The following is a 12,599-nucleotide window of genomic DNA, read 5'->3' on the forward strand; positions in this document are numbered from 1 at the left end:
TGTACCACTGTTATTTGTTATGTTCAGCTTTTTTATAGTGTCTTAATTATTTATCAGAACGAGGCTATTGTACTGTTATTTCTTCTCACTTAGTACTGGATAAAGAATCTGCTAATTAGCACAGCAAGAACACAAGGTCATTAGTCCTTACTAATTAGTTTTTACTATCCAAACTACTCTGAAGAGCTAAATTCTCTCATAAATAACAGCATTCTGTAATATTTATCAACAATTAGAAAGGTCTCTCTCAGCATCCAAATTGATCAAGGTAATCAGCAACTGACCTCTAGTTTGATTTCCAGCTTCTTTATTTGTCCTTTTCCAATGGAAACATGAACATGAATTTTCCAATGGAAAATTACATGGAACCCAAGGTTATTCTGTTTTATCCAAACACTGCTTTTGTATTTCCTGATACATTATCATATCGTCCACATGTTATGACATCTGATTTATCATTTTTATTTTGTCTTTTCTGTGTAGCTCATATTTCGTGTAGCCATGCTTGTTAAAGAAAGCCAGCTTGGCCATCACTGTTATCAGTGCAGCCTTTTCCATCTTCTTACCATCATACCTTCACACTCTTATTTTCTTCTCCATTGCTATATTTACAATTTTCTCAGTTTTTGTTTTCCACTGAATTAAAACTACACATAAAGATATGGTTTTCCCTGATACTGTAAGCTTGTAAATCTTGGAATGATTAGCACGTCAGTATTTAAGTGGAATGTAGTAATCAATAAAAAAGAATGCATAAATGTTTATGTTATAACAAACATTGCTAACATTGCTTTTGTTCGTTGCTTTATTTTCAATGTCTAGGGCCTTCACAATTTTTTATCCTCTGCAGATAAAAATCATCTTACCTGCACTGAATTTCAGTGCTGTTTCAGTATGTTCTAGTATGAATCTGATACCTTATTTTCCTGACAGAAAGTATGGTCAGAAGATTTCTCTGTGTTATATTCATGATCCTTTTCAGCCTCAGGCTGGCATACCACAACCTTTCTCCTGGCAGGTAGCCTAATTTGCTGTGCTCTCCATGTGCTCTCATGTCTCTTTCTGTTTATTAAAGTTTTCCTTCATGTGAGGTTCAGGCTTGTCCTTGCCTGGTTCTGGAAATATCTACTGTGTCCTTCTGTTCTGCCTTCTTGAAGTAATTGTACATCTTCTTTCTATCCTGCATCTTCTGATCATCATCCTCCTTCCCTCTTCAGAACAGCTTCCTGGCTCTCATCATCCTCTTTTACATCACTACATGTGACCTCTATTTTTCTTCTTTTCTGTTTGATTACTTCCTTTTTTCCCTTTCCTCAGGTCTCCAGGAAAGGCTCCTCCCTCAAATTTTCCTACTGAATTAAGCCATCTTTTCCGGAGAGTCACACGCATATGAACCTCATGAGGTTTAACAAGGTCAAGTGCAAGGTCCTGCAGCTGGATTGGGGCAGTCTCAAGCACAAGTACAGACTGGGAGAAGAACTAATTGAGAGCAGCCCTGAAGAGAACTTGGGTGCTCTCATGGAAGAAAAACTGGGCTTGAGCTGGCAATGTGCACTTGCAGCCCATAAAGCCAACTGCATCCTGGCTGCATCCAAAGCAGTGTGGGCAGCAGGGTGAGGGAGGTGATCCTGCCCCTCTGCTCTGCTCTGCTCTGCTGAGACCCCACCTGCAGTGCTGCATCCAGATCTGGAGTCCCAGCTTAGCAAAGATGTGGACCTGTTAAAGCAGATCCAGAGGAGGTACACGGAGTTATCAGAGGGCTGGAGCACCTCCCCTATGAAGACAGACTGAGACAGTTGGGGTTGTTTAACCTGGAGAAGAGAAAGCCCCAGTGAGACTGCCTTGTAACCTTCCAGTGGTTAAAGGAAGCCTATAAAAAAGGGAGAGCTGCTTTACACAGGCAGATAGTAAGAGGACAAGGGTGAATGGATTTAAACTAAAAGAGGAGAGATTTAAATTAGTTGCTAGAAAGAAATGAATTACTGTGGGGGTGATGAGACTGGAACAGGTTGCCCAGAGAAGCTGTGGATGCCCTATCCCTAAAAATGTTCAAGACCATGTTGAATGGGACTTTGAGCAACCTGGTCTAGTGGAAAGTTCTCTGCCCATGGCAGAGTGTGTTAAAGCTTGATGATATTTAAGGTCCCTTCCACCCCAAATCATTCTATGATGTTATTATACCATCTGACTTAATAGAGATAAAAAATATAAGTCACTCTATTTACTTTTGAAAAAGTGCTCAGTGTTTTGGTCAAATTTTCTGAGTTCTTTTACTCAGAAAGCAATGTTTTAAGCTTTTTGCCTCAGTCAGAATCACTTTATGTAATCAGAGGGCAGTCTGTTGTGTTCACTAAGGGAACACCTTTTTCAACACCACCTGCCAAACTGCTCTCTTAAGAACTCAGAGCCACCACAAAAAGGCTCTGAATGTGAATCAGAAAGCACACAGTGTGCTGTCACAGTCATACAGAAAAAGGAGATGCATTCATTCTTAATAAATATCAGATTTCTCCAGGGTTCAGAATCTGTCCTGTGAAAACTCTTTGTTATTTCCAGTGTACTTTAGCAGAGGCAACATGTTTTAGACTTCCTTAGACAGTTTTGTTGCGCCTTTAAATAATTTTAGATCCATTTGTAGACGCAAGAAAACTTGTTAATATGTAACATAAAGCCTTAATTTTAATAATTTGACCCTATATCTTTTTCTAGATGTTTGCTGAGCAGTGGATTGAATGTGTGATGAAAAGCAAGTAAGGTAAAGGTTTGCTGGATCAGCCCTAGGAGCATAATATATTGTACTATCAATCGTTATTTAATATCTACTCTTCAATAGAAATCCTTGAAAAATTGTGCCTTCAGTTGTTCAGCTCCTTAAGCATGACAGTCCATACCTCTTTCAAAAGAAGTTCCCCATTTTCATAGTAAACTGCAATGTCTATTGTCCTCAATCTTCATATTGCCCAGAATTTAGCTGTAATAAACTGTTTCATTACTCCTTTAAATTCTCAGTATATTACCTTGGGTTTTTCTGGAGAAAAGCTTTTTATAAATTAATTTTGTACTGCAGTGTCACAGCATCCCATATTTTCCTGAAATATAAGTCTCGTAAAATATTTAGGCCCATAGAATTCCTCTTACAAAAGACAAGTCTAATGTACAGAGACACGCAGAGACTGAATTAGCAAAGCTATAATGGATAGGTACTTTCAAGTTATTGAATTAAAATCAGAAAAGTTGGTTTCTAGAGAAAGTTAATTTTAATAATTCTATTAAGACCATTAGTAAAGTGCATATTTTAAAAGAGCTGATAGAAAAAATATTTAGATATTACTAATTTTTCTATTTCCAGTCTTGTCCAAATAACAAGCAAAGGTATAAGAGGATTCACTATTACAATTCAGCATTCAGCTTTCTTAAAAACAGCTTTTGCTACTAAAAAAAAATTAAAGTTAAGGGTTTGCCTCCCTTCCTTTGCAAAACCTTATTTGCAATGAACTTCCTGATTAGAGTATGAAATTATTAAAAAATAGAAACATCACTATTTGTCTCACAGCATCAGTTTTCATTGAGGAACAGGGAAGACAACTGTACAATTTTCAAGTTGTATTGGGCAATTTCTACATTTTAAAATGTAATTGTTTCTATAAAAATATGAGTGCTTGGTAATGCTGATTCAAAAAGTGGAACAAAATGAAATTACTGGAACTGCTTTTAGCAAACAGAGCATCTTCAACCTCTGTAATTACTGGTAGAAAATTGTAGTAGACAGTGTCTGCTACATCATGGTTCCAAAATTACACATTTATTGTGGTTTAATATGGAATAAAATGTAATGTTTTCCAGCTTTACATGAACTACCATTATCTTCACACAACCTTTTCATAGAGACTGTACTAGGACTCTGCTTATTTTATTCTCTTAATAGGAGACAGTGGAATAACTCAAGATAGTATAGTAAAGAAAAACTGAAGTTTATTAATTGCAATAATGGAGCTGTTCAAAATGTTCTTGTGGTTAAGATTTATTTGTCCTTTGTGTGCATGGGAATTTCCATAGTCAGGGTCCTGCCAAAACAGAAAAATTTCTTTTACTAGTACAAATTAGCATTTGTTGGTTTTTTTTTTGTTTTGTATTTTTTCCCCGCAAAGCACTGTTGAGAATTTAGAGCATTTCTCAACAGAAATTTTCAAGAAATATTTTTCATTTGTTCTTCAGAGTTATTCCTATAATTCACATAGAAGGCTGGGATATTAAAGCAAAGTCAGAACTTTTCTACTAATGAAATAAAAATTAGAACAAAATTTATTTCTGTGCACTTTCAGTACCCATTAACCAGGAAATGAACGTTCATAAATGAATTTATTTAGTCTTTGATCTGTTGTCTGATTCAACCATCAAAACAAGGATCATGAATCTCAGAAACATTAGAAAATAGCATTCTTCCTTTTCTCATTGTTAGAGAAACTCTGTCTAAAGTTAAGACTAATGACTTCATATTAAGGATGAACCTTCATGAAAAAAGAGAGGTTTTTTGGTTTGTTTGTGGTTTTGTTTGTTTGGTTTTTTTTTAAATTTTTTTAAAATAATTATTACTTGTGTGTCTTGAGTCTATTCTTAAATGTTGTCATTTGCTTTCTAGGTAAGCTTGGAAAGTTAGTTTACTTCCTTCTCTTCAAAGCATGTTTAATGTTATTTAGCATTTCTGCAAAGAAATTTGTAATTTAAGACTTAAAAAGTGCAGTCTTAGAGGATATGTTATATATAAATAGCTCAATATAGTTCACCATATGCAATTTAACTTCATGCTGAACTGACCTCCTTCGGCTGAGCAGATGACCACAATGGGGCTGAAGGGACCATCTCCTTTGTTGTTGTAAACACCTACTTTCACCTCAAAAGGAGTCAGAGGTGGCACACTTTCATCTCTGTAGATGAATTTTGAAGCATCTGAAGATGTCACCATTTTTTCCTTCCACCCACGCGTTCCATTGGGTCTGAAGGCTACAATATATCCAAATCCTTCTCCACTCTGAAACTCTTCTGACACTGGCTGAAAAATTAAGTTCAGAAACTTAATTATGATCAGAAATTGTTTTACTAATTTAGAAAACACTCACAGTTGCATTATAGGATTTTACTTACCATACTTGGTAAGTAGATTGTCCTCATAAGGACAATTGCTTCCAAAGAGGAATCTTATGAGTTTTCTCACCTAATCACCGTAGTTAGTTCATTGTTCTAGTACTGAATGAGCTCTTGCTCTCAGAAAAATGTTTTATTTGATATAACCCACTTTTTACTTAATTTTTAACCAGTTGTTTGTTGGTGGAATAGCTCCTATCAGTGGCTTTGTTAAAAACACAGAACAATATATTGTGAGTAATGTAATGCGCATGATACCTACTATGGTGGGACCCTTTTGGGTTTTGGGTGCCAGCCTGTCTAAATTCTGTTCTAAATGGGGTGTTAAGTCTTAGAGATTTAATCCCAGGGTTCAATTTAGGACGTAGAATACATTGCAATAAATATGAGTTGTTCTAAGTCTCAAAAAGTTCTGTACTATTTTCCGGTGGAAAAAACCTCATTTACTTTTCCCTCCTCAGAGGAACTGTGAAATTAGCGACTTAAATTGGGACTCCTCTGACATAAGCAGGCAGTTAGAAAAGGGATTTATCTGTTTCAGAGTCTGAGCACTGCAAATGTTAAAACCTACATGTCCAACTCAATGAATGGAGCGTGTCATGTTAATTAGTAAATTAACAGTAGCTTACATTTATTATGAAGTCAGTGGACTAGGTCATATTTAACAGCTGTCAGGATATTAAACCTATGGGAAATGTCCAAAAATGGGTGCCTAAACTCCCTCTCTTGAAAAGCCTATCACAGATATGCAGCTAATGGACATATGAACCAGAGGTGGGGCACAGATAACACTGAATCCTCTCCCCTCTATATTTCAAGTGAATTTCTCATCACCAGGCACTTGCTGACAAAATTTTCTACCCACCCTTCTGAAGGTATGCACTGTGCATTCAAGAAAAAAAAAATCATGACTTCATGGGCAGAGGATGCGAAATTAAGATAGACTTTGTAATCTAGTCTCACCCCTGGGTCTCTGGTTTCTTTTGGAAGAAAACTTTGACCCTTGACAGAGAGAGAGTTGTAACACTCTCTGGTAGTTCCCTGCCCCAGTCATCTGGAGAATGCTGTAAAGACACAACATGAAAACTACATTCTAATATATCTTATTAGGGACTAGGAGTAGGTCTTTTCATATCAGATACAGCTCTAGCCACCTGGTATTTTTGTTTGAGGTTCAGCAAATTATCTCCTAATAAGAGATGTTGATATTTACCCTTTTAGAGTATAAAGCAAATTGAAATCAGCTCTGTGTCAGCTGTCTTTGGTAGCTGGTGTCAAAAAAGGCAGATGGGCCAACAGAAGACAGTCTCTTTAGATGTCCTAAAATTTGCCTGTTGAAAAAATGAATCAGAATTTGGTGTGTCTCTTACTATCACAATTGCTCCTCAAACTGGCTTAGCTGAATCTTTTTTTGTATTTTAACCCCATATCTTTATTTTTCTTGAATATATATATATATATATATATATATATGGCGATATTTTATGAATCTGAAACTGTTCATGATGAATCTAGAAGTTTTGAAAATTCCTTAAGAAAAGTCTCTGTTCTACCATGTTTTTTTGATTAGCAGGGAAAACAACTCCCACTTCTCCAACTGCCCACTGGCATGCCCCTACATCTGTGTGGCATCTTGCACGACTAATATGTTCTCAAAATTCTCTTTAGTTTTATATTTTTATTAAAGAATTAAAAGTAATTAGTTCTTAATTGAAGTTTAAAAAAGTTTACAAGGCTTTCCTTCTCTTTTCTTAGCTAGTATTTCATCTGGTGCGGTGTTTATATAACATCCAGAAAAATAAAATAAACCCAAACAGTAGGAAGAAAAAGAAGAAAAAGCCTGAAGAAAAAGGCTTATGGAATTAGTAGAAATTTTCTTTTCAGGAAGAAAAGCCTGATGAATTAGTAGAACTTTGGAGCTGATGCTATAATGTCTTCTACTTGAACCTCATGAAAATGCACAGTACTTTGAAATTTTAGAACATATTTAAGAACAGTATTTTGTGTTCATATGTTGACAAGATTTGTTGCAAGGAAACCCCAGCAGAGTCCTCTTTTACTTTGTCCTCAAAGAAGTTAACATGAAACAAAACCTTTAAACAGAAAAGTCCCTTACCTCCCATGCTATTACTAATTCATGTCTCCTTCCACTTCTGCCACTTACGTTAGCTGGAGGTGTCTTTGGAACTGTGAGCAAAAGGAAAAACAAAACAAAACAAAACAAAACAGAATATCCAAGTTATTGAAGTTTTCCCCATAGTAATAAGTTGCTGCAGAAGACATGAGACTGTCAAATCAGAACAGAAACAAAAACATAGCACTCTGTAGTAAAGAAAATTTGCTCAAGTTTCATTTCAGAGAATTGCACACACAAGCTTGGAAACTCAAACAAAGCATAAGGTGAGAATAAAAATAATATTGGAATAAAAAAACTGCTTAAGCACTAGGTCTTCTGCACATTGGTAAAAATTTCAATGTACAGATCACCTGAGAGATAAAACAGGAGTTATCTTGTTAGCTTTTGTCATTTTTTAACTAACAACTTGAAATGCCAGGAAACCTGACATATTTCAGATTTCAGGTAAAATCTTAGGACATAATTAATAATGTCTCTGTTATTTTTTAGGTAGGTAGTGATTTAGAATGTTTTAATTGTTGTGAATCTATTTTTCACTGCTCTATCGGGGAGCCAATTTTCAGAAATTTTAAAGCAGCCAACCTTAAATATCCCTCATGATTTCTTGCAAAATGTTGGAAGCAGTGCTACCCACAGTTCTTGAAAAATTGAGCTCATCATTACAGCTTTAAAGCATGAGCAGCTGATGAAATTCTTTAAAGTAAATTATAACTATCATCATAATTTTGATTTGGATTATCGTATTTGGCAAAACCAGAAATCTCAATTGTTCCATTGTAATTATATAAATTTTTTACCTTGTAAAAAATTATATTTTATATATTCATTAGATTCATTATATTTATATATTCATTATATTCATTAGAACCACTAAGGTTCTAATGAAACTCCCAAATGGCCAAAGTTTTGAGTTTATTTACTATGAGGAGGTGATACTTATATTCTCTATTAGATTAAATATGTTCTAAGATATAAACTTTTTCTTTTCTTCTTTACTGCAGTACATAGGTCATTGGTAGAAATGTACTGTGAGACCTTATGTGTTTTGGCCTTTTTGTATGTTGTTTAGCTTATTTATTGAGTAGCACTGTGGCTTTGAACTAGACAAAATAAAATACATATATATAAAGTACACAGTCCTCACTGTTCTCTGTGTTGGTCATTGATAGTTTCAGTTCAATGAAAACACAGTTTTTATTAGATCCTGTCAGACCACCTAAAACTTCAGAATTTATTTGTGTAGTCACTTTTTGAACTCTGAGCTCCCTTATAAAGAACATAAGCCCAGTGCTGCTTTTCCCCATAAACGATGCAACCCTAAAAAGTGTATGAATTGATTTTGATTTATACTGTTGGAAACGAGGCAGGTGCCCTTTTATCTGTGGTTCTTAGCAGACTGATAGGGGAGATTTCTAATGTGTTTATCTTCAATAAACCTGTGTTCAACTGGCAAACATGGTTCCTCCCTCCCTCCCTTTGACACGGCAAAAAGCTAATGAAACAGAATTTCCCTCTGGCTCTAAAAAAGGAATAGAAAGAGTACAATCTATGTGCAACACTGTGATGAATGTTCTAGCATTAAGAGATGCAGATGAAGAGTCATCTGACGGTTAATTAACATCCAAAAATTATGATGCCATTTTTAATGGAGCATGTTTAAACCTTGTTTAGCACCCATTTTTCTCTTGGCTTTCTAAGGTATTTTTGGGTAAATTATAGAGACAAATGAAGTTTTTATGCAGGTGCATGCCACATTAGAAATGAAAGAGTATGCTGTACTCCTTTGAAGCATCCAACATGATGGACTTATTTAACCTGCAGCATCCTCTTTCTAGAGTTTTCTTGTTAACAGCATTGCAGATTGTGGCTGTATTTAAATGAATAAACGTTAAAAGAATAAAACTGTCAAAACGATGAATTTCTTTTGCACCAAACTAAAATGTACACTCACACAGTGAAACCCTTTCAAATGAATAACCATTAAAAGAATAAATGTGTCAAAAGAATAAATTTCCTCTGCACTGCAGCAAAGCAGAGTATACACAGTTAGAGGGAGACAGTTTGAAATGAGTAACTATTAAGTGAAGAAAACTATTAAAAGAAAACATTTTTTGCCAGGCACCAAGGCTGTACATCAGCCATGCTTTCAGCAGCATCCCCTTTATATCAATGTTACATCTGAATTTACTCACTCATGGCCTAAGTTTATTGCCATGCAATTAATGCCTTCCCAATCTTTATGTTGTTAATTCTCAGCAGTGACACTCATGGAGATGCACCAAATGCACAAATACGATGCTGAACTTGGCTTCTGGAAACAGGATACATGTGCCTGGGGAACAAGGACTTTAGGACCTCTTTTCTTTAGGGTTTATCAAAGCTGAGGAGTTCAGTATTGTTTTTTCTGAATACATACACCCCAGATAGTTGCAAAGAGCTCTTTGCTGTGTTAATATGCCTCATTGAGCAGCAAGATGAGAGAATGTCACCTACTGGAAACTGAATTACTCCTTGGCTTAATACTGGTTTTTAGGTTCATAAAATGTGACTATGTTCAGCTTGATTGAATGCCTAATTCTGATCAACACCTTCCCATTAGCCCCTCTGCTACCTGTTCTCACTTGTCTCCTGTTTTATCCTTAGTCTGTAAGCTCTTTGGGATCAAGTTTTTTGTTTCTCTTTCTTTTTTCAGTCACTACTGGGGTTGGAAGTTAAAAGGCAGGTCTCTCCATCATTCTGGTAACGTGAATAACAAATAGGACTAAAAAGTCTGTTCTGAAAGATGTGGTGGCTGCAGTTCACAGCAAAAAAAGCCTGGATGCAGGCACAAGCTGATGTTGAAACCTGCACTTAACACAAACAAACAGAAATCTTGACATGAATGTGCCAGGAGTTTGATTTGAATGCAAACAGTAGGATTTTTTTTCTGACTGTTTTCCATTTTCATGAGATTACTGTGATACGCTGGAAATGAAAGTCAAATTAAACTCTATTAAAACTTATCTCCTCTAAACCAAACAAAAAACCCATTAACATTTCCTCTGAGAAATGAGCAGGCACAGAGAATGTAGCCCTCAGCAGTCCTACAAAACATTTGACAAGATACTTAAGATATAAATGAAGAAAAGGTGATATAGAAGGATAAAGCTTCTACATGAAGCCATGGCCAATTGTTTAATAATTCATATGCGTCTTATCATTACAAGCTAAATATGGATGAAAAGCAGTGGGTTTTAATTTAGGAAAATATACATGCACAGAGCTGTTGTTGTTGGTGAGGATTTTATATATGGGAATGGTGGTAATAAAGTGCTGAAAAATGCCAGCAGTGTCACCCATATATTTTAAAACCTATATTTAAGTGTAAAACATTTAAATGGGGAAGCTTTTGAAATAGTGGGAAATACCACAGCTATGAAACCACAAATATATGGGGTAGATATTCACTTTGCTACCAGACTTCCACTGTGTCCAAAATTTTGAAAATTGCTCTCTGCTTTAGGGTAATTTAATTCAAATTTAAAAATTCCTTTCTCTTCAGTCTGCAGGGCTGATGGAATTTTCTGTGTTTTTTCTTTAGTTTTGGTTTATTTTTTAAATGAAAATGATGGATCGCAAAGATGAGCTGATTCAAAGATTTTTCATACTCAGTTTTGGGCAGAATATTAATACTTATTAAATATTTCATTTTTGACATTATAAAAAAATGAAACAGCAATTTGATTTTCAAATACACATAATTTGTATTTTGCTTCAGTTTTTAAAAATAGAAAAAGTAAAAGTGAAAAGACAAATGAATGTATTTCAGCTTGAGTTGACTGAGAATTTTAATTTTAATACAAAATTTTTATTTTAGTACTAATTTTAAGTAGTATTTAAGTATTATTTTAGTACTAATTATTTTAGTACTAACAGAAAGGAAAAGAAAATATCACACTGAATCTGAAAAGCTGAAATTACTTATAAGCCAGTTCAAGCTCTTTATGACTTTCAAGTCTTGCAAACAAATTTTTAAAAATGTTATTGAATGAATAATTAATAATTTTAAAGTGTTTCTGTTTTGTGTTTTGGTTTGTTTGCTTTTTTTTTTTTCCCAAGGAAATGTCTAGTGGCTTACCTCAATTTTGTGTGTTTTGTTTATTATGGACATTTATTATTATTTGTTTATTATGTTTTGTTTATTATTACTCTTCTTACAGAGAAGTAAGAGTCTTACTAAATCCTGTTTTCAGACTCAGAGATGTTAACTTAAGCTGCTCAAATTTATAGTTTTCTCATAAGTACTTGAGTCCAGATTTCCCAAATCCTAATTCCATGATTTATTCACAAGGTCTTTCTTACTCTGCTTGAACCATGTATTTTTAAATATATTTTCCAGATAGAATTTTTTTTGTATAAATTCTGAAACATTTTTCAGATAATGGAAAATTAGGGAAAATATTGATATTGCTACACCTTTTTGGAGATAAATTAATAAACTTGGCTTTAGTCCTTAAGAAATGACCTGTACCTTTGCTCAAGATACACTTGCTTTTATTTATTTATTTTACAGCTTTTTATACCTTAAGATACAGGTGTAGTTTGGAAAGCAGCACTTTTTAGCTGTAGGAAAGGTATGGTTTGGGGAGAGAGGGCTTGTCACCAGCTTGGCAGGACTTCTTAATGTGAGATCAAAGCTATAATACACTCTGTCTTTTCTTCTAAGTTGTTTTTCATTCTCTCTCTACATGTATGCATGTGTGTGTGTATCTCTATATTTGTCCTGCAGCACACATCTAGGAAATGGGGGGTGCTAAATGAAAACCCTTTCACTGTGGGAAAGGGCAGCCCTCAAGCTGGCACCCTCCCAGAATAACAAATCATATCTCCTCTGCTCAGGAATCTCAGAAGTGGCAGACACATGTATTCAACTACTGGAAAACAAGGATGTCCCTACTGGTCTCAGCATCTCAATCAATTATAATTTCCTCTGCATTATTACCATTTGTAATTAAGATGGAGATAGAATTCAGTTCTATTCACTGATGAGAGGGACTCTGCCTGCACAGTCTCCAAATCACCACCTAGGGGACTGAAATCTCAAATGCTGTGACACTCATCTGCTATGGAACCAGTGCAGGTGCTTTTCTGCCACATCTTCTAGTAGCACACACATTTGGATTCCTTGTCAATTCCTGCAATCCAGTGTCTAAGTAGCCTCCAGTCAATGATTACAGCCTACTTTCTCCTTTTGTTTTTCTCCATGGAAAAACACATTTTCTACAAAGGCTTTAGTAGACCCTGCCATCATCTGCAAATGTAATTTTCTTTTTCTAGTGCA

At 35.1% G+C, this 12,599-nt stretch overlaps 1 protein-coding gene across 5 annotated transcripts in view; it reads right to left on the reverse strand.

The window, feature by feature from the left end:
* CNTN5 (contactin 5) overlaps window positions 1-12,599 on the reverse strand; it is a 602,217-nt gene that overhangs the window by 20,893 nt on the left and 568,725 nt on the right. For all 5 annotated transcript variants that reach the window (XM_085064530.1, XM_085064543.1, XM_085064523.1 and 2 more), the window contains 2 exons: window positions 7,259-7,329; window positions 4,816-5,050 (listed from right to left, as the gene is read on the reverse strand). In XM_085064530.1, the coding sequence (XP_084920656.1) occupies window positions 4,816-5,050; window positions 7,259-7,329 (306 nt within the window). The remainder of the gene's footprint in view (window positions 1-4,815; window positions 5,051-7,258; window positions 7,330-12,599) is intronic.

Source organism: Lichenostomus cassidix, chromosome 1, assembly GCF_008360975.1.
Source record: "Lichenostomus cassidix isolate B80296 chromosome 1, HeHo_3.0, whole genome shotgun sequence".
Taxonomy (NCBI): domain Eukaryota; kingdom Metazoa; phylum Chordata; class Aves; order Passeriformes; family Meliphagidae; genus Lichenostomus; species Lichenostomus cassidix.